General features: G+C 37.6%; 1 protein-coding gene across 1 annotated transcript in view; it reads left to right on the plus strand.

Moving 5' to 3' along the window:
* Positions 1-9,392, plus strand: part of KNL1 (kinetochore scaffold 1) — a 62,764-nt gene extending 53,372 nt beyond the window's left edge. The window contains 10 exon segments of the mRNA XM_055537387.1: positions 202-279; positions 446-485; positions 1,716-1,817; positions 2,259-2,359; positions 5,072-5,140; positions 5,817-5,926; positions 6,136-6,254; positions 6,941-7,063; positions 7,809-7,902; positions 7,904-9,392. Of these exon segments, the coding sequence (XP_055393362.1) occupies positions 202-279; positions 446-485; positions 1,716-1,817; positions 2,259-2,359; positions 5,072-5,140; positions 5,817-5,926; positions 6,136-6,254; positions 6,941-7,063; positions 7,809-7,902; positions 7,904-7,927 (860 nt within the window). The 3' untranslated portion in view covers positions 7,928-9,392.
* The last annotated feature ends 13,564 nt before the right edge of the window (positions 9,393-22,956 follow it).

The raw sequence follows: 22,956 nt of genomic DNA on the forward strand, positions 1-22,956 counted from the left end.
ACAATTTCCATCTGCCACTAGAAGCAAATCTTCTTATGAAATTATTATTGTATCTCAATGCTTTTTTGTCAAGGAAAAGGTGGGTTAGCATAAATGCTTGTGAAATATTCTTAACACGACATTTTGGGACCATCTCTTCTTTTCATCTCTGGTTGTTTAGTTATTTTTGACTGAGTTATTTTAATCCATGGTCTACTTTAGAAACTAAGAATTTGGAGGATGAACAGAAAGACAGTCCTGTGGAAGAACTGAATTCTGAAGTGAGAGCTGCAGAGAAAGGTAACTGATTTAATTAGGGAGGTAAATGGGGAAAAAAATCCCCTGTTCTGAGTTTTTTATTTAAATGAGATTAATGAGATAGACTTTTCAATAAAACAGATGATTTGTATACCAGTATTTTAATGTGTACATTCTGATAGATTTGTTTTTGTTTTTCTTTTCAAAGAACTGGAACAGCTGAAAACTGAGGAAGAAAAGCTTCAAAGGTTAGCCTTCAGTTTGAGTGTTAGAAAATATGCTAACCTCTACATGGTTAAGTGATTTCCTACCTCCAGAAACTGACAAGATTGAGAACATGAATATTGACTAAGGTTGAGCCAGGGCTTCTACTCCACTTTGAACTTGATCTTGGAGGCCATCTTAGCAGTATTCTCTAAGCATTTATTGCTTACAAAGCATTAATCCAAGGCAGTAGTTCTCAAGCTTGTGTAATATCAGGATCCTGTTAAAGAAAATCTAGCATTAAACTACTTTTATATGACACTTAACTGTAAATAAATATAAAATGAGGTGTGTTTCTTATACTCTGGATCTTAATTTAACTATAAGACTCAAAGAAATCAAATACAAATAATGACAAAGCCAGTAAAATTCCAACTGGAAACATTAACTTGATAGGTGATAATAATTTAGCTAAAATTAAATTGATGCTAGCAAAATGACTAACAAAATATAAATTCTGTTTAGCTCTAATAAGCTAAACAAAACCAAAATGCATGCACCAAAATTATGGCATGTTTAATTTTTAAGGTGGGCATTCTTATGGTCTATATTATGCTTATATTTTTAACATCAAAATGAAAATTAAATTTTTTTGAGGTTTTTGTTAATTTATTTTTAATTGGAGGATAATTGCTTTACAATATCGTGTTAGCTTTTGCCATACAACAATGTGAATCAGCCATAAGGATACATGTTCTAGTGAGGTGGATGAACCTAGAGCTTGTTAGAAAGAGTGAATTAAGTCAGAAAAACAAATACCATATATTAATGCATGTATATGGGACCTAGAAAAATGGTACTGACAAACCTATTTGTAGTGTGGGAATAGAGACATAGACATAGAAAATGGACTTAAGACACAGCAGAAAGAGAGGATAGAATGAATTGTGAGAGTAGCATTGAAACATATGCGTTACCGTATGTAAAATAGATCGGTAATGGGAAGTGTTGTATAACACAGGGAGCTCAATGTTTTGTAACAACCTAGGAGGGTGGGATGGGGTGGGGGGGAAATGTAAATTTTAATAATAATAGACCCAAACTTCTAGTTTAATGTTTATTAAAAAAAACCTAAAAATGCAAAAATATACGTCATTTACCTCACTGGGGAGCCATTTAGCACATAGCTTTTTGTCATAAACTTTTATTTTAATGATGTCTGAATTCTCTAGCAGTGACCTTATCTTTCTGTGAATACCTGGTTTGATTTGCAGAAATTTCTTAGAGCTGGAGATACAGAAAGAGCAGATCCTTGCTCAATTAGACTTTGCGCAAAAACAAACAAAGAGAACTGAAGAGCTACTGGATCAGTTGAGGTAAGGGAAAACAGGTAGCATTAATTTGTGTTTTATCCTGTACCTTTGTGGTTGTCTCAATCCACTAGTGCAGTTGACATGTGTTTGTAATGTGTATCACTGTTTTTAACCTATAATGCAATGTATTCTCAAAAAGAATAATTTTTGAAGCTGAAAGTATACAAGGTGGGAGAGCTATGAAATTTATAATGTTAAAATATTTAATATTTTATATTGCCTAGACTTGGCTTTTCTATGACATATAACTCAAAATTGAGTCAGTTCTTATTTCTTTCAAAAGCATAAGTTTGTACATTCACAGTATTGGAATTAAAATAATGACTGTCTCCCAAGCCAGTAGAAAACTCCAGTAGCTGCTAATGGTACTATTCAGGTGGTAGAAGAAGTTAACTCTCTTCTTTTATCTTAAAAAATGTTTTTTTGTCTTTTCTCTTTCTTCAGCTTGTCTGAATGGGATGTCATTGAGTGGAGTGATGATCAAGCTGTATTCACCTTTCTTTATGACACAATAGAACTCATCATTACCTTTGGAGAGCCAGTAGGTAAGTAGCAATAATAAGATAATTCCTCTGCAGTTAAGTGTATGCTTAAACTTACTAAAGATTCATATCTTTGTTTTAGTATAATATTAACATGTATTGACATGATGAAAGTACTGCTGAAAATCTTAAAAGAGGCAACCACTTTAATTAGTGATAATAGAATTTTATTAAATAAAAAGTAAAAAAATTCAGCTAGTGAAAAGTTGCCCTTTGTTGCATTACATTAGATAATAGAATTTTTGCCTATCCAGAAAAATGGATCAACATGTTCTTCACATCTATTTACTCTGATTTCTTTTTTTTCATCAGTCTGTCTGTTGTGATAGAGTATTTGCTCTAATGCTGATGATTCTTGACTGGGTTTTTGATGTACATAAGTTAACCCAAAAAGCTAATTGGAAATTTGTGTATTGATTGGTAGGTTTATCAAAATAGGTAAACATCACTAGATAGTAACTTGATAATCTAGCTATTTTGTTATAATCTCCTGTCAGTATCTTTAGGTCTCTTCTCTTGAAACAGCTTCAGCATGGCCAGCCCTGGGTGAACATGGCCAAATTAAAACTTTGAATCTTTATAATTTCTCAGCCTCCAAGCCCAATTCTCCTTAAAAGTTCCTGGGAACTCCTTGTCTGTCCAGTGATTAGGACTTGCACTTTTACTACCATGGCCCCAGGTTCAGTCCCTGGTTGAGAAACTAAAATCCTGTAAATGGTATGGAACAACCCCCTTACCACCACCGCCGCCATAAAAAAGTTCCTTTTCTAAATGAATACCATCAACTTCTGTTCAGGTCCGAAATTAAAAGTTAGGAATCACTCTGTACCGCTTTCTTATTTACCTGGCATATCTAAATTATGACTTACTGATTCATATTTAACATTCATCTACTTTTTTGTGTCTCTTCTGCCAAGAGACACCTCCAGTCTGTACAATAACATATAGGTAGTCTTTCTGGAACTTTTTCTTTTCCCCTCTATTTCTTTCTCCTTCCTGTAGCTGTAGTAATTGTTGAAAATTTTATCATGTACCTCCTACTCTTAAACTGATGAGCAAAATGCTTATAACCTGTAAAGCCTTGAATGAATTGAATTTTTCCTCGTTCTCCTGCCTCATCTTACACTGTTCTCTGCACATCAGCCACAGTGAATTTCTTTCATTTATTTAAAAGATCATGGTCATTCATGCTCAATCATATTCCATCCTACCTCAGGACATTCATCCTGATATTTCTTATGCCTGGAAACTTTTGCCCTATCTTAGTCCTTCTGGGTTGCCATTTTAAAAATACCATAAACTGGGACTTCCCTGGTGATCCAGTGGTAAAGAATCCGCCTTCCAGTGCAAGGGACATGGGTTCAATCCCTGGATGGGGAACTAAGATCCCACACGCCTTGGGACAGCTAAGTCCATGCACTGAAACTATGGAGCCACCGGCACGTTCTAGAACCCATGTTCCACAACAAGAGAGGCCTGCATGCTGCAACTAGAGAAAATTTAAAAATATAAAATTTTACATACCATAGACCAAGTAGCTTATAAACAACAGAAATTTATTTCTCACAGTTCTGGAGGCTGGAAGCTCAAGATATGGGTGCCAGTATGGTCAGGCAAGAGCCCTCTTCCAGGCTGCAGACTCTTCATTGTATCCTCACATAACTAGCTAGCTCTTCAAGGTCTCTCTTTTAAAAGCACTAATCCCATTCATAAGGGCTCCATCCTTATGATCTAAGCATCTCCCAAAGGTCCCACACCCTACAACTATCACAGGGGGCATTAGGTTTTCAGCCTATGAATTTTCAGACCATAGCACCTCCTCTTCACTAAGTAAATGTCTACTAATAGTCCTTAAGAGCTCAACTAAATTATCACTTTCTCAGGAAAGTTTTCCTTGACTCTTCTTTTACTCATTCCCTCTGCTATTTGCCCTCCTGGTATATGTTCTAATTGCTTCATGCAGTTTTCTTAATTGTGCTTATTACAGTTTGTAGTTCTTGGTGTGTTTATTAGTGCAATTACTGTGTGTCCCCCTGAGCTGTAATTCTTTAGAGCATAGGTTGATCATGTTTGTTTGTCTCACTAGCATATCCTCAGTGCCTAACACATAGAAAATATTCAGTAGAGTGAAAAGAATCAGAATCTTAGAGACAAGAGATAACTCTGGTGTATGGAAGAACAGTCAGCTCTCCTAGCTACCTAAAATTCAGTGCTGTTATTTAGTCGCTAAGTCACATCCAACTCTTATGTGACCCTATTCACTATAGCCTGCCAGACTCCTCTGTCTATGGGATTTCCCAGGCAAGAATACTGGAGTGGCTAAAATTATTGTGATGCTAAAAGCATAAATTGTTTTCACTGTATTTGTACAAAGATAATAGGTGTGGGGAGGTTGTAGTCATCTTCTTTATATGATTCCTAAAAAGAATATTATTTTTTCACAGACGTTAGTGTTCAAAGGAGGAGGCCCTGATAAATTTACAAAAATGTCCCACACCTTAAATTTCCTTAAAGGCCTGCCAGTTAATATAGTTCAGTGTTCTCAGGGGAAACTTTACATACACAGAGAATAGTATGATTCAGGGATAAAGCTTCAACTGTCTATGAAAAAACCCTGCTACCCAGAAAGAATAGGATTCTAAAGTACTGAGTTGTATGTGGCTTTAAATCAGATGATAAAAAGAAATAACTATTTTTGTGCTGGTTTTTCCCTAGTTGGTCTCCCTTTCCTGGGCAAGGCTTATAGGAAGATTGTTGATCTGAATTTTCAATCTCTGTTAGATGGTAAGTTCAGAACATTTAATCCAACAAAACTTTGTTGGAAATTTATTTAATATTAATTAAATTATTTAATAAGTGTATATTGCTCCTTGAGAACTCTTTTATATACTAAATTAAATATAAACAGCAATAATAATTAGAAATGTGTATTAGACCAAAAACTGCTTGAGAATTGTTCTAAATATTGTGTGGGCTTTAAAAGAAATTTTAAAAAATTATTACTAAATCTTGAGTAATAGCTATTTCCATAATTTAAAAATTACCATTATGGGTACTTACTCTGTATCAGACAGAGTTGTTGTGTATTACTTACATCAACACTATTCTCCATTTTGTGATTAGAGAACTATAGCTCAAAAGCAATAAGTATTGTGCTTAGGATCACTCAGGTAGTAAGGAAAGCCAGAATTTAAACTCAGGGTTATGTTACATTTAAACCTACACATTTATCTCAATTTTATTCTGTATGTGATAAAGGCTTGAGTTTATATCACAGTGACTTATGTTCACTATATATGATGATTTATGTGTTTGAAAATAAAATGGAGATGATAGTTAGATACCTAGTTGTTTGAAGGTATTTCTAGTTAATATTTCTAGTGTGTGTGTGTGTGTATAATACATGAATATAAGTAATACCCTGCTTTTGATTTTTTTTTTTTTTTTTTTGCTTCCTCAGAAGATAAAGCTCCTCCTTCCTCCCTTTTAGTTCATAACCTTATTTTCCAGTACATTGAGCAACAGGAATCCTGGAAGAAGATATGTACAACACAACATCAGGTACCCAAGGTAAATTCCCACTGAAATATTTAAAGGAAATTATGTCAACTGTCCCAAAAAGCAGAACTGAAATTTTATATATGTAATAGTGAATCCTGAAATGATAAATATACTAAAGATAGACTAAACTGTTTAACTTTGGGGGATTCTTTATAAAAGAGTCACTAAACCCTGAAATGTTTTTATACTTCCATCTTTTCTTTTTCTATTTTTCCCAGATGCTTCAAGAAATCTCACTGGTAGTGAGCCATTGCAAACTCCTTGGAGAGGAGATTGAGTTTTTAAAGCGATGGGGACCAAATTATAACCTAATAAGCATAGATGTGAATAATACTGAGTAAGTGTTTTAGTTTCTGTAGAGCTGCCATGACAGAGTACTACAAGCTGGGTGGCTTACACAATGGAAATTCATAGTCTCAGAGTTCTGGAGGCTGAAAGTCTGAGGTCAGAGTGTCAGCAGGATCAGTTCCTTCTGATGGCTGTGAAAGAGAATCTATTCCATGCCTCTCTCCTAATTTCTGGTGATTTGCTGGCAGTCTTTTGGCATTCCTTGTTTGTAAATATGTAATCCCAGTAGCTTCTTTTATCTTCACATGACATTCTTCCTTTGTGTATGTCTGTGTCCAAATGTTCCCTCTTTGTTAGGACACCAGTTGTTTTGGATTAGGGGCCCACCCTACTCTGAAACGATCTCATCTTAACTAATTAATTCTTCAATGATCCTCTTTACAAATTAGGTCACATTCTGATGTACTAGGGTTTAGGGCTTTAATACATGAATTTTAGGGGACACAATCCATGACAGTAAGTAGTTAGTCGAAAACTTATTAAAATAATTTAATTAATAGTTTGATGGCTAATGATGAAAATACAACCATAAGCATGCTTTGTTCCAGATGTTTTACCCTCTGTTCATTTGATAAGCAATGATGTATACCATAGTTTCAGTATAAAAAGAAAATGTATTTGTGTTTCATTCCATTTTTGTTTTGTATTTTTAATTGAGGATCTTGTCTTTTACAGATTGAAGCTTTTATTCTCCAGCTCAGCAGCATTTGCAAAGTTTGAGATAACTTTGTCTCTCTCAGCCCACTACCCATCAATCCCATTACCTTTCTCTATTCAAAATCACCTTGGAAACATTGGGTGAGTAAAAAGCAAGCAAGAAAGGGCTCCCAGCTACTTTTTTTACCTTTGTTCTTTCTTTTGAAAGATTTCTCAAAGTGGTCAGAAAATGGATAGACCATAGTGAAAGCCAGACGTCACCTCTCTCTCTGATTTCATTTTGAAGAATTTGTTCTTTTAAAGTCAGTGACCTTCATTGCTATCTCCAGTGAACACTGGAGACCATTGGTCTATTTTTTTATATTTGCTCCATTTTTATGGTCACTCCTTCCTAAAACAGGAATCAAAAAGAAAAAAAAATCCTGCTTAAGTTTAGCCCAGATCACATCTGAACAACTTTTATGGCCTTAAAAACAGAGTAATCATTTTAAGAATTGTGTAGTCATAGTGCTTTTCTCAGTTTGTGGAACAGACTTAAAAGTACTTCATTTCTACTGTTTGTTTTGTGACTTTTTGTATACACTGCTGACGGATTGCAAGGTGATAGAGTGTAGAATATGCCCACCCCAAATCCATCAGCAAACACCAATAGTTTAGATTTTTATTGCCAGAGAAAGCAGCTAAGTCACAATACCTCACAATTACATACATAATTGGTTCTTAGGCCTTATTTTTAGAATCTCAGTTCAGATTGGACAGTCTAATTATTTCCAGACATGCCTGTTTGTGCTTCCTAGTAGATAGAGAAACCCTACTCAACAATATAAATTTCATTGAAATGAAGACAAGTTTCCAGAAAAATTAATTAGCCTTTTGTTCTTTCCAGCCAAGATGAAGTCACTGCCGTTCTATCTAAAGTGCCACTGGAAGACAACTACCTAAAGAATGTAGTCAAACAAATTTACCGAGATCTGCTTCAGGACTGACTGCCGTTTCTACCACTAGAATCATGGATTGCAGTTATAACAGTCAAACACAGTATACTTAATAATAATACTGTCAGCGTTTCCATTACTGTTTAATATTCATCTTTAGGTCATAGAAGCCTAGTAAAGTTTCTTCTGATGGAAATTTCTCCCACTAAAGTTATGCTCTCTGCTTTAGTACAAACCCTTTAAGAATTAACTTTTAAGTATAAGAGGAGGGGTCACCACAGACAAAAATATTAGCCGTTTTCCCATATCTAGGGCTGTGATTTTTAGGTTTCTGCCTTCTGCCTACCAGATATTTCCAGTGTAGTCAGGTCTATCTACAAACCACTCATCCTCCTTTTTTCTCCATTCCAGAGATGTTATTAAGAGAAAGCAGCAGCACTCAGCTATTGGAGTGGTTGCCATCTTCTCTTAAACACCTTGTGTTCTATTATATAGTGTCTACTAGTATTTTCCTAATAAATATAATTTTGTAGGGAAAAATTAATTTTTGGTCTGATACATATATGTAAATATATTAATACTGTTTTTGTGTTTGTGATATAGTAAAGAGATGTATATAGAAATACATAGAGATGTATAGAGAGACATCCCTCTACCTGGGTAGGTTTAAAACATCTTTCTGAAGGATGCTTTACAACAAGATTCTCAGTCTCTTTCATTTAATAAAAGCTTCAAACAATATCACACGCAAAACACAGGTTTGTCAAGTTTTGGTAATGGTAATGAAATTTTAAGTATTGTTTTCTGAAGCCAAACACTTTCTTATACACAAAAATAGGCATGTCCATTGATAATTGAATAATCAGTATTATCTGTAAGATAGACAAATGTGAAAAAACTTCATCTACTCTTTAGTCAAATCCTAATCATGATAATTTTTATTTCCCTTATATATTTCTCAAATATATTTACATTTTTAAACTAATTTGTCTTAATATTTTGCTTTATATTTTGGGATCAGGTTAAAGTTCTGTGGGTCCCATGAATGTTATCTGCCCTCTTGATTGGCTTTTACTCCTGAACTACTAGTCAAAATAGTAAATGGTCTTTTAAGTTTCAGAAGTCAACATAAAACTCATTTGCCATAAAAATCAATATTTAAATGCTCCCTGTTTCTGTAAACTCCTTGAAAAAATTTTAAGGTCATCAATATGATGTGTTTCCCTGAAACTTCCCATGAAATTTGTTTTCTTACTGGAGTTGTTTTATTTCTTTCTGTAAACCTAAAAAAGTAGAAGTTTTGTTTTATGTGTTTTGGCAACCTGGAATGACCAGTTCTGAGGATGATTTGGCTTGTAATGATCATCTCTGCTTTCTTGGGTTTGGAGTACATAATTGTATTATTTATCTAGTTATTTGCTTTTCTATTTGTTCAAAGTATTGGCTATTTTTATAAAATTCTTTGGAAGTTTCTTCAGTAGTGATTGGAAATAGATTATTTTTTGCACTATTAAAGTAAGTTTATTATGTAAAATATGTTTAAAGCTGTATCTCTTTATGAAGTTTTTTTTTTTTTTAACCCTGTATCCAGTATATCCTTGAAGATATGCCTAAGCAAGCTCACTTTAGGAATAATAACCTGTTTGAAAACTCAGATAAAATTAAAGTATGTCAGGACCTTAATAAAAGAACCAGGTACAAACCGTAGTTATCCCTTTGTCTCTAAGGCACAGTAAAAGAAAACTATTTTGAAGTCCCTTAGGAAACTATTATTTCTTAAGAATTAATGTAGTGGTTCTCAAAGTGTAGTCCCTAGACCAGTGGTCCCCAACCTTTTTGGCACCAGGGACCAGTTTCATGGAAGAAAATTTTTCGACAGATCGGGGGCCAGGGGAGGGGTATGGTTCAGGCACTAATGTGAGCTATGGGGAACAGCAGATGAAGCTTGCCCACCACTCACCTCCTGCTGTGCAACCTAGTTCCTAACATGCTGCAGACTGATACCAGTCTGTGGCCTGGGGGTTGGTGACCCCTGTTCCAGACAACCTGCCTTAGCTCTTCAAAAGTATCCATGTTGTTGACCTAAAGTCTAGACTGCCAGATATTTCTCCAACAAAAATGGATTTTGGGATCAGAAGAAAACTGCAATTCACGGTCTGCAACCATGGTGGGCCACATGTAATTTCCCTCTCTACAAGGAAAGGGAAACACTCATAGAGAGGAAAGGAAAGCTAGGAGTCTACAGTAAACAAAGGCTTTTCATTGGCTGAACTCTTCCCAGAAAAGGAATCTTTCTTCTTTTTGTTGGACTCTGCCAACAATGCAAGCCATGAGAATTCCCCTTTCTGCTCTTCTTCTACTTAATCGAGGTTTTTGATTATTAATTTTTTAAAATATCATGAAATCAAAACAAAACAGAAAGGCAGGGGAATGCTCCTAGATTACAGGAGACTAAAGAACTTTTGAAAGGCAATGCTTGATCCTTGATTGAACCTTGTATTAAAAAAATTCATAAAGGATATTTCGGGGATGTGGAAATTTGAATATTAAACTATATATTAGATAATAGTTTTGTATCAGTGTTAAATTTCTTGAGTGATAATGGTATTATGTAGGAGAATGCTCTTATTAGGAAACGCGTGTCTGCACTTTACTTTCAAATGATTTTTTTATCATCAGATCAGATCAGTTGCTCAGTCGTGTCCGACTCTTTGCGACCCCATGAATCGCAGCACGCCAGGCCTCCCTGTCCATCACCAACTCCCGGAGTTCACTGAGACTCACGTCCATCGAGTCAGTGATGCCATCCAGCCATCTCATCCTCTGTCGTCCCCTTCTCCTCTTGCCCCCAATCCCTCCCAGCATCAGAGTCTTTTCCAATGAGTCAACTCTTTGCATGAGGTGGCCAAAGTACTGGAGTTTCAGCTTTAGCATCATTCCTTCCAAAGAAATCCCAGGGCTGATCTCCTTCAGAATGGACTGGTTGGATCTCTTTGCAGTCCAAGGGACTCTCAAGAGTCTTCTCCAACACCACAGTTCAAAAGCATCAATTCTTCGGTGCTCAGCCTTCTTCACAGTCCAACTCTCACATCCATACATGACCACAGGAAAAACCATAGCCTTGACTAGACGAACCTTTGTTGGCAAAGTAATGTCTCTGCTTTTGAATATGCTGTCTAGGTTGGTCATAACTTTCCTTCCAAGGAGTAACCATCTTTTAATTTCATGGCTGCAGTCACCATCTGCAGTGATTTTGGAGCCCAGAAAAAAAAAGTCTGACACTGTTTCCACTGTTTCCCCATCTATTTCCCATGAAGTGATGGGACCAGATGCCATGATCTTAGTTTTCTGAATGTTGAGCTTTAAGCCAACTTTTTCACTCTCCTCTTTCACTTTCAACAAGAGGCTTTTTAGTTCCTCTTCACTTTCTGCCATAAGGGTGGTGTCATCTGCATATCTGAGGTTATTGATATTTCTCCCGGCAATCTTGACTCCAGCTTGTGTTTCTTCTAGTCCAGCGTTTCTCATGATGTAGTCTGCATATAAGTTAAATAAACAGGGTGACAATATACAGCCTTGATGTACTCCTTTTCCTATTTGGAACCAGTCTGTTGTTCCATGTCCAGTTCTAACTGTTGCTTCCTGACCTGCATACAAATTTCTCAAGAGGCAGATCAGGTGGTCTGGTATTTCCATCTCTTTCAGAATTTTCCAGTTTATTGTGGTCCACACAGTCAAAGGCTTTGGCATAGTCAATAAAGCAGAAATGGATGTTTTTCTGGAACTCTCTTGCTTTTTCCATGATCCAGCAGATGTTGGCAATTTGATCTCTGGTTTCTCTGCCTTTTCTAAAACCAGCTTGAACATCAGGAAGTTCACGGTTCACATATTGCTGAAGCCTGGCTTGGAGAATTTTGAGCATTACTTTACTAGCGTGTGAGATGAGTGCAATTGTGCAGTAGTTTGAGCATTCTTTGGCATTGCCTTTCTTTAATTTTATTTATTTATTTTTGGCTGTGCTGGGTCTTCGTTGCTGAACAGGCTTTTCTCTAGTTGCAGCAAGTGGAGGCTACTCTAGTTGCAGTGCATTGGCTTCTCATTGTGGTGGCTTCTCTTGTGCAGCACAGCTCTAGGGCGTTTGGGCTTCAGTAGTTGCAGTGTATAGACTCAGTAGTTGTGGCTCAGGGTTCTAGAACACAGGCTCAGTAGCTGTGGTGCATGGGCTTAGTTGTTCCATGGCACATGGGATCTTCCCAGATCAGGGATCGAATGCGTGTCTCCTCCATTGGCAAGAGGATTCTTTACCACTGAGCCATCAGGGAAACCCTCAAATTTTTTTTAAAAGTATATGTGGGTATGTGCATATATGCATGTGTTTGAGAGATGCAGAAAAAATGAGAGAAAACAAATACAGCAACATGTACATAGGTGCTTAAATGCACTGTTCTTTCAACATTTCTTTAGGCTTCAATTTTTTCAAAATGAAAAATTGGAGATGAAGAGAGGTTTGCTTGCAGACTTCCCTGGTTGTCCAGTGGTTAAGGCTCTGCATTCCACAGTGGTTAAGGCTCTGCATTCCCATTGCAGGGGGCACAGATTCTATCCCTAGTCAGGAAACTAAAATCCCACATGCTGCACAGCGTGGCCAAAAAAAGAGAGAGAGAGAGAGAAGGAAAAAAAGGTTTTCTTGGTGGCCAGGCATGAGAGGTAGTACAATTCTAAGATTTCATCGAGGCTCTAGGAAAGACTGATGAATTGCTTTTGTTCCATAAGGAAGTATATCTTCCTGCAGCTGTTTCTGATGCAAATTTTAATCCTTCCTAGACTATGCCAAATTCTTTCTGGTGATGTTTCCCCATCCTTTAAAAATTTTCCAAAATGAAAAATTGTGTTGTGTTCTTTTTAAAAAATCGTGCTTAAATCACAAGGAAAGTAAACATTTCTCTTTTATTTTGCCCCTAGACACTCAGTTTCCCTTTTTAGAGACAACCAATATTACCTATTTCTTACCTATTGTTCCAAACCTGTCTGTATACAAAAGTAAACATGTATGCAAGTGGGTATGAGTGTGTAAATATATATTTCTTCTCTCCTTTTTTACACAAATAGCCCATCAATACACACTGTCCTTTACTTTACTGTTTTCACTTAAGGACATATCTTGATAGGTTCAGATCAATACATAAAGGACTTCCAACACGTATTTTTGCTTTTAGTTAAATTGTAGACCACTGGATAGATGTGCTATATCTATTGATAAGCATGTAGGTTGTTTATCACCTTCTGCTACTGTAAATTATGCTGAAATTTTGCATAGGTGTAAGTTTATAGCATAGCTTCTTAGAAATGGAGCTGTTAAGTCAAAGTCTAGTTGCATTTGTAACTTTAATAGATGTCAGCAAACTGCCCATTAAAATAGTCAAATCAATCCTGCTAGGAATGAGTACCACAAACTTGCTAATACAGTGTGTCCCAAGCTTTTTAATGGTTATCTCAGTATGCTTTTGATTTATATTCTTCTCATGTGTGAGATTGTGCTTCTTTACATGTGCTTTAGAGCAATTTGTATGTCCTTTTCTGTGAACTGTCTGTTGATAATCTTTGCCCATTTTTCTGAGTTATCTTTCTCATTGACTTGTAGGATGTGTTTATAAAAGAACTCTTTTTGATATAGGTTGCCAAATTTCCCCCATTTGTTGGTTTACTTGACATTATTTACGATGAGTTTTGCCATTTAGAATCTTAAAGATATATATATAATGATGAAATAAAATTAACATTTTAAGGCAAGACAAGAAAAAAATTTTCACTGCCCTTTCAGGCCTCCTCCCTTTCCTCTAGTGTGCATTGCGCATCTGCATTATGCATTAACCAAACCTCCCCAACAGAAGAAATACCTGTTCAAACATAGAGACCAGTTTTTCTTCTGGCACCAGCCGTGTAGTCCTTAGAAAAAAAATTCCTTTCTCAATCCTGTAAGAGTTCTCAATGAACTACCACCTACCTTGTATATGTGGACATCTTTGGTGAACTTATGTTTAAAGATTATGACTGGTACAGAACAGACTGGGTCAGGTGACCTGGACAACACCTAATGGAAGAAAGTTCTTATCTTAACTACTTAACGACTCTATTGATGTTACTAGCCATATTACTTGTATTCTGCCTATTTCATAAGATTACTGGGTTGTTTAGTTGGTGTGTGTGTGTGTGTCTACATTACAGAATGTGTGACTGAGCCTCCAGTAAAATAATAATGACTAGGGGACTTGAAATGATTGACCAAATATATAGTTGGTGGCTCAGATAGTAAAGAATCTGCCTGTAATGCAGGAAACCCAGGTTTGATACCTGGGATGGGAAGATCCCCTGGAGAAGGGAGCGGCAACCCACTCTAGTATTCTTGTCTGGAGAATTCCATGGACAGAGGAGCCTGGCAGTCTACAACCCATGGAGTCGCAAAGAGTTGGACATGACTGAGCGACTAACACTTTCACTTTTCTGGGGACTTGAAATGATTGACCAAATGTATAGTTCAATAAGATCAATGTTTATAATAGTGTAGGTATGGGAATAAGCCATTTCCTGGACCATAAGAGACAAGTAAGACAGGCAATCCAGAGGCTTTGGGCAACTATTAATAGGCCCGAGTCCAGTAATAGCACAGTGAGTGGCATATCAATGAAATCCTCACCTGACCTGGGAATGAGTATTCCTAATGCTGTGGGACAAATTGGTCATGAAGTGCCTCCCAAATCTTTGTCAAAATTGAGACACAAAAGGAGGGTTTTGTAAACGAAAAAATGTTGGCCACCATCCAGTTCTATAAGATTCGAGTCATTAGCAGTGTACATACAGTACATCCTAGAAAGGAATTCAGGGCAAAGAGCAGGATGAGGCATTTCATGCTCTGGCAGAACTGGCCCTCAGATATTTTCTGGAGAAAATTTTATGAACCCAGTTTCTTGCATCTTCCCATACTTAGAAAAGTACTAACACCATTAACTAAGATATCTATTCTTTTTGAATAGTAGTCACCTACCAAGATGTGTGCTTGGTTGCACATATGCCTTCGTCAAAAGTCACGTATATACCTGGCTTCCCCCTTTATTTCTTTGGAACCTATAAAGCCCATGGTTTCTCTTAGAACTTTTGTGGTTTAACACTTTACATTTATATCTTTGATCCATTTAGAAATTTATCCTAAGACAGATATAAGAATCAAAATTAATTTTTTCCAGATGGCTATCTGGTTATCTCAGCACCATTTAATGAACACCCTTTTTTCCCAGTGATTCATAATTTCTCTTCTCATACACTAAATTTCTCTATATATTCATATCTATAGCTGAGCATGGTAGACAGAATAATGACTAGGGTACTTGAAATGATTGACCAAATATATAGTTGGTGGCTCAGACAGTCCAGAGATGGCCCACAGATGTCCACATCTTAACTCCTGAAACCTATGAATGTAACTTTACATCGCAGTAGGGACTTTGCAAATGTGCTGAAACATCTTGACATGTGGAACTCTCCTGGATTAGCTGGGTGGGTCCAATGTAATCACAAGGGTCCTTATAAGAGGGAGTCAGGATGTCAAGAGTCAGAGAAGGAGATGTGATGATGGAAGCTGAAATCAGAATGATTGTTGGCTTTGAAGATGGAGGAAGGGACCTCAAACCAGAGAAGGCAAATGCCTCTGAAAATTGGAAAAGGCAAGGAAACAGACTCTCTTCTAGGACCTCCAGAAGGAACACAATCCTGCCAACACCTTGATTTTAGTTCATTGAGACCCAGAATTTAGGAATTCTGACTTCTAGAATTGTAAGACAATACATCTCTGTTGTTTTAAGCCACTAAATTTGTGGTAATTTGTTACCAGCAGCAATAGGAAACTACAACACTGGGATAACTAGTCTGTGCTGTTGACCTACTTTTGTGTACAAGTACATTTTAATTATTATAGTTTTATAATTTAGTTTACTGGCTGGTTGGTTCAGACCCTTTTATTTCAGAATGTCCCTGGCTCTTCCTGCTTTTTATTTTACCATATAAAGGTGAGAATTAGCTGGTTCAGTTCCAACAAATCCTTGTTGACATTTTTACTGAGATCATGTTGTATTAAATTTAAAGATGAACTAATGGAGGACTGCTATCTTAAAGATGCTGAATCTTCCATTACAAGTAGATAGTATGCTTTTCTGTTTTGTGTTCTTTATTATCTTAAAGTTCCTTTTAATGTGTACTTTTGTTGTTAAGTTTATTCCAAGACATTTTATATTTAGTTACAATTTAAAACTATCATTGTAAAGTCAAATTTGTACAAAAAATTCAAACCACACACAAAAGAATATGGATGAAGACAAAGTCATTCATATCTTACTAGAGAGCATCCTTCCACATACTAAGTTTTTTTAGCCATAAAGAAGGGCAATGACTATTGGATAGGCAACTGCCAGTGATTGACACAAATCCCACTGGGATTTCTATTGGAAATTCTGCCATAAAGGTGGTGTCATCTGCATATCTGAGATTACTGAGATTTCTCCCCAGCAGTCTTGATTCCAGCTTGTGCTTCATCCAGCCCAGTGTTTCACATGATGTACTCTGCATGTAAGTTGAATAAGCAGGGTGAAAATATAGAGCCTTGACGTATTCCTTTCCAGATTTGGAACCAATCCATTGTTCGTGTCTGGTTCTAACTTGCTTCCTAACCTGCATAAAGGTATCTCAGGAGGCAGATAAGGTGATCTGGTAATCCCATCTCTTTCAGAATTTGCCACAGTTTGTTGTGATCCACACAGGAAGCAACAGTTAAAACTGGACATGGAACAACAGACTGGTTCCAAATAGGAAAAGGAGTACGTCAAGGCTGTATATTGTCACCCTGCTTATTTAACTTATATGCAGAGTACATCATGAGAAATGCTGGGCTGGAAGAAGCACAAGCTGGAATCAAGATTGCTGGGAGAAATATCACTAATCTCAGATATGCAGATGACACCACCCTTATGGCAGAAAGTGAAGAGGAACTAAAAAGCCTCTTGATGAAAGTGAAAGAGGAGAGTGAAAAAGTTGGCTTAAAGCTCAACATTCAGAAAACTAAGATCATGGCATCTGGTCCCATCACTTCATGGGAAATAGATGGGGAAACAGTGTCAGACTTTATTTTTCTGGGCTCCAAAATCACTGCAGATGGTGATTGCAGCCATGAAATTAAAAGACGTTTACTCCTTGGAAGGAAAGTTATGACCAACCTAGATAACATATTCAAAAGTGGAGTCATTACTTTGCCAACAAAGGTCCGTCTAGTCAAGGCTATGGTTTTTCCAGTAGTCATGTATGGATGTGAGAGTTGGACTGTGAAGAAAGCTGAGTGCCGAAAAATTGATGCTTTTGAACTGTGCTTTTGGAGAAGACTCTTGAGAGTCCCTTGGACTGCAAGGAGATCCAACCAGTTCATTCTAAAGGAGATCAGTCCTGGGTGGTCTTTGGAAGGAATGATGCTAAAGCTGAAACTCCAGTACTTTGGCCACCTCATGTGAAGAGTTTACTCATTGGGAAAGACCCTGATGCTCTGAGGGATTGGGGGCAGGAGGAGAAGGGGACGACAGAGGATGAGATGGCTGGATGGCATCACCGACTCGATGGACGTGAGTCTGGGTGAACTCTGGGAGTTGGTGATGGACAGAGAGACCTGCTGTGCTGCAATTCATGGGGTCGCAAAGAGTCGGACACAACTGAGTGACTGAACTGAACTGAACACAGTCAAAGGCTTTAACATAGTCAATGAAGCAGAAGTAGATGTTTTTCTGGAATTCTCTAGCTTTTTCTCTGATACAGTAGATGTTTGCAATTTGATTTCTGGTTGCTTTGCCTTCTCTAATCCAGCTTGAACATCTGGAAGTTCAAGATGTTCACGTACTGTTGAAACCTAGTTCTCGGTTCACATACTATTGAAACTTAGCTTGGAGAATTTTGAGCATTACTTTGCTAGCATGTGAAATGAATGTACTTATATGCAGAGTACATCATGCAAAATGCCAGGCTGGATGAAGCACAAGCTGGAATCAAGATTTCAGGGAGAAACATCAATAACCTCAGATATGCAGATGACACCACCCTTATGGCAGAAAGCAAAGAGGAACTAAAGAGCCACTTGATGAAGGTGAAACAGGAGAGTGGAAAAGCTGGCTTAAAACTCAACATTCAAAAGACTAAGATCATGGCATCTGGTCCCATCACTTCATGGCAAATAGATGGGGAAACAATGGAAACAGTGACAAACTTTATTTTCTTGGGCTCCAAAATCACTGCAGATGGTGATTGCAGCCATGAAATTAAAAGACACTTGCTCCTTGGAAGAAAAGCTTTGACAAACCTAAACAGCATATTAAAAAGCAGAGACATTACTTTGCCAACAAAGGTCCATGTAGTCAAAGCTATGGTTTTTCCAGTAGTCATGTATGGATGTGAGAGTTGGCCCATAAAGAAAGCTGGACCATAAAGAAAGTTGAGCACAGAAGAATTGATGTTTTTGAAATGTGGTGTTGGAGAAGACTCTTGAGAGTCCCCTGGACTGCAAGATCTAACCAGTCCATCCTAAAGGAAATCAGTCTTGAATATTCATCGGAAGGACTGATCCTGAAACTGAAACTCCAATATTTGGCCACCTGAAGCAAAGAACTGACTCATTGGGAAAGACCCTGATCCTGGAAAAGATTGAAGGCAGGAGAAGGGGACAACAGGGGACAAGATGGTTGGATGGCATCATCAACTCAATGGACATGAATTTGAGCATGCCACAAAAGATGGTGAAGGACAGGGAAGTCTGGCATGCTGCAGTCCATGGCAAAGAGTCGGACACGACTGAGCGACTGAACAACAATAATTAGAAATTCCCTGAGTTTGGAGAATTTTCAACTGAATAATATTGAGCTCTTCTGGGAACATAAAGATTTCTCCATACAGGTCCTGAACATTTCTTAAAGTTCATTCCTAGATATTTATGGGTTTTATTGCTACTGTGAATGGGATCTTTTTTTCTATTACATTATCTAGTTAGATATTGTTAGCTCTTAATAAAGCTCTGATCTTTTTATATTTTGTGATTACACTACTATATTCTCTTATTGTCCCTTAAAACATTCAGGTATATAATCATATCTATAAATCTTTCCCAATATTTACATCTTTATTTTATCTTTTATTATTTCATTCTTTTGTTACTACACTTAGTAGCACTTTCTGCACAATAGTAAGTAATAGTGGCAATAGATAACTTTGTTCTTGATTTTTTTTTTGATGGAATCTTAGTTCCCCAACTAGGAATCGAACCTGGGCCCTCAGTGGTGAAAGCATGGAGTTTAGGACTCCACTAGATCGCCAAGGAATTGTTCTTGATTTTAATGAAAGTATTTCTAATGTTTCATTAGCAATGAGATGATGGCAGCTCTCTGGGATATCTATATCTATGTATTATTGATCATGTTAAGCAAACACCTAATACCTTTTTACCTTTTTCTCCCCTTAATGAGGGATTTATGTTGAAACAGATGGGAATACCAGGCCACCTAACCTGCCTCTTGAGAAATCTATATGCAGGTCAGGAAGTAACAGTTAGAACTGGACATGGAACAACAGACTGGTTCCAAATAGGAAAAGGAGTACGTCAAGGCTGTATATTGTCACCCTGCTTATTTAACTTATATGCAGAGTACATCATGAGAAACGCTGGGCTGAATGAAGCACAAGCTGGAATCAAGATTGCTGGGAGAAATATCAATAACCTCAGATATGCAGATGACACCACCTTTATGGCAGAAAGTGAAGAACTAAAGAGCCCCTTGATGAAAGTGAAAGAAGGGAGTGAAAAAGTTGGCTTAAAGCTTAACATTCAGAAAACGAAGATCATGACATCTGGTCCCATCACTTCTTGGGAAATAGATGGGAAAACAGTGGCTGACTTTATTTTTGGGGGCTCCAAAATCACTGCAGATGGTGACTGCAGCCATGAAGTAAAAAGACGCTTACTCCTTGGAAGAAAAGTTATGACCAACCTAGACAGCATATTAAAAAGCAGAGACATTACTTTGCCGACAAAGGTCCATCTCGTGAAGGCTATGGTTTTTCCAGTAGTCGTGTATGGATGTGAGAGTTGGACTATAAAGAAAGCTGAGCACAAAAGAATTGATGCCTTTGAACTGTGGTGTTGGAGAAGACTCTTGAGAGTGCCTTGGACTGCAAGGAGATCCAACTAGTCCATCCTAAAGGAAATCAGTCCTGAATATACATTGGAAGAACTGATGTTGAAGCTGAAACTCCAGTGCTTTGACTACCTGATGTGAAGAGCTGATTCATTTGAAAAGATCCTGATGCTGGGAAAGATTGAAGGTGGGAGGAGAAGGAACGACAGAGGATGAGATGGTTGGATGGCATCACCGACTCAATGGACATGAATTTGAGTAAACTCCGGGAGTTCGTGATGGACAGGGAGGCCTGGCGTGCTGCAGTCCATGGGGTCTCAAAGAGTCAGACACAACTGAGTAACTGAACTGAATTGATGTTGAATTTTATTGGATATGTAGAACAGAACTTAGTACTCCAAAATATCTCTTTGGTTTGTAGGTTATTTCAAATTGAAAACAATCAAGACCCGATCAAGATCAGAAAGTAACTTTGACCTTTCCCCTGATTGCCTAAAAAACATTCAGAGGTTTGTTCCTGGTACAGAGGTATCACGAGTCTACTCTGTGTTCCATTGGATGACCCAACAAATATTTATTTGCCAAACATTTGCCTTTCCATCTGCCTTCCTCTCTTTTAAAGTCCTAAGCCACTATCCCCAACATCCTGTTTTGTCTTTTGCTAAAGATGGTTTTTAAGGTGAGGGTTTCTGCTCTTTTGCAGAGTTACTCAGATTTCCTGCATCACTCCAGGTGTACATATTACTAAACTTTTGATTTTTCTCCTTTTGTCTTAATGTCAATTTCTCAGATCAGCCAGAAGAACCTATGAGGGTAGAGGAAAATTTCTTCCTGACAAATGCTTTCCAATGTGATAAAATTAGTCATTTGATTTTTCTCCTTGACCCATTAATATAGCCAATTATAACTGACTTTTTCTAATATTGCATCATTCTTGCACTACTCAAATAGATCATTTGGACGTGACATGGGATTTCCTTTTTTGTGCTTCAGGTTGATTATGCTAATGAGATCATATTCTTGAACAAATGATCAGATTTCTGCTGATTAAGTTTTGGTTTTGTTAGAAGTTGCCTACTTGAGATTTCAGATTGGTCACTTACCTTGTAACTTAGGGTATATATATTCAAAACTTCAATTACACATTTATAGATATTCTCATGAATTGCTAATTGAACTGTTAGTAAGAAATCTACTTTGTCTCACTTCCAGCTAGTTGGTTGTCTTGGAAGAAAGGAACATAAAACTATTCAAATTTGTTTAAACTGAAAAAAAAAAAAAAGGAGATTATTGGAATGTAGGGAGATTATTGGAATGTAAAGCTAGCTCATGGACCTCAAGAGCATTAAGTGCTGCTGGGCCCCAGAGAAACTGGAAAGATCTGGGAAGCAGTCAGATTTCAAAACAGTTTCTTTCTGTTTGACTCTTTCCCACTTCCTTATCTCTCAATTTCTTAACCTTTCTGCAAATGGGTTTCTCTGGTTTGACATCCCCACAGCCACAGGAATTCTATTTTAATGAAAGGTCAGAGTTATGTATCATCACACAGCCAAGAGGGGCTGTGGGATTGCAGGTGTTCTAAGGAGAGTATGTGAAGAATAGGCATGAAGGCGTGTATCTCTGGTATGGATGGCAGTTCACTGTTATCCCCAATTACTATCTAGAATCACTAGTTAGGTTAATTCTACCTTCAGAATGCTTCCTGAATCTGTTCTGTCATTGCTCTAATGCAAACCTTCATCTTGAGAAATGGAGTTATTTCCTGCCATATCAATTAACAAGGATCTCACCAGACTCTTGCATCTTCCCAGACATGGAAAATCACCAAATTTCTTAACTTGGAATATCTGGTTTCCTTTAACAATAATCTCTGATATTCAGCCTGCCTGCCCTTTGTTGTAGAACTTCTATATAACCTGGCTCCTCCCCTTGCCTCCTCTGAGCAGTTCTCTCAAGGCTACTTGAGATTCTGCCTCCTGGGTTTAAGTCCTAAAAATTCCCACCAAATAAAACATAACTCTTAACCTTTAGGTTGTGACTGTTTTTAAAATCAAGAATCTCTTCCCTGAAATATTTCAAGCACTTCATAACAGTTTCTGTTGTTTTTACTGTATCCTGAAATCTGTCCTTCAATGCCACAGGGTAACCATGTGAGGATTAAATAAAAAGTTCATGAATTTTAAAGCACTCCACAAATACAAAGTAGTGCGGAACAAAAAACAGGTCTAAAGCATGAGATTCACTGGATTAAAAACTTTCAGATGTACCCATTACCGAAAGAATAAAGATCAAAGTTCTATAATGGTCTTATATGTCTCTTCATGCTGCTGCTGCGAAGTCACTTCAGTCGTGTCCGACTCTGTGCGACCCCATAGACGGCAGCCCACCAGGCTCCTCAGTTCCTGGGATTCTCCAGGCAAGAACACTGGAATGGATTGCCATTTCCTTCTCCTTACTTCTCTTCATAGAAATGATATAAACGTAAACTCTTAGCACCTGGCAAGATACTTTTCCTCCCTCATCAGACAGTATTCCTTAACCACAGTTAATTTCCATACCCACACAGCGCTATTCGCTTATAATGTCTTCCATCTCATCTACGCCCAGCGAACACTGCTGCCAAGTCGCTTCAGTCGTGTCCAACCCTGTGCGACCCCACAGACGGCAGCCCACCAGGCTCCTCCGTCCCTGGATTCTCTAGGCAAGAACACTAGAGTGGGTTGCCATTTCCTTCTCCAATGCATGAAAGTGAAAAGTGAAAGTGAAGTCGCTCAGTCGTGTCCGACTCTTCGCGACCCCATGGACTGCAGCCTACCAGGCTCCTCTGCCCATGGGATTTTTCAGGCAAGAGTACTGGAGTGGGTTGCCATTGCCTTCTCCACCAGTAAAC

The sequence above is a fragment of the Bubalus kerabau genome, chromosome 10, assembly GCF_029407905.1.
Source record: "Bubalus kerabau isolate K-KA32 ecotype Philippines breed swamp buffalo chromosome 10, PCC_UOA_SB_1v2, whole genome shotgun sequence".
NCBI lineage: Eukaryota > Metazoa > Chordata > Mammalia > Artiodactyla > Bovidae > Bubalus > Bubalus kerabau.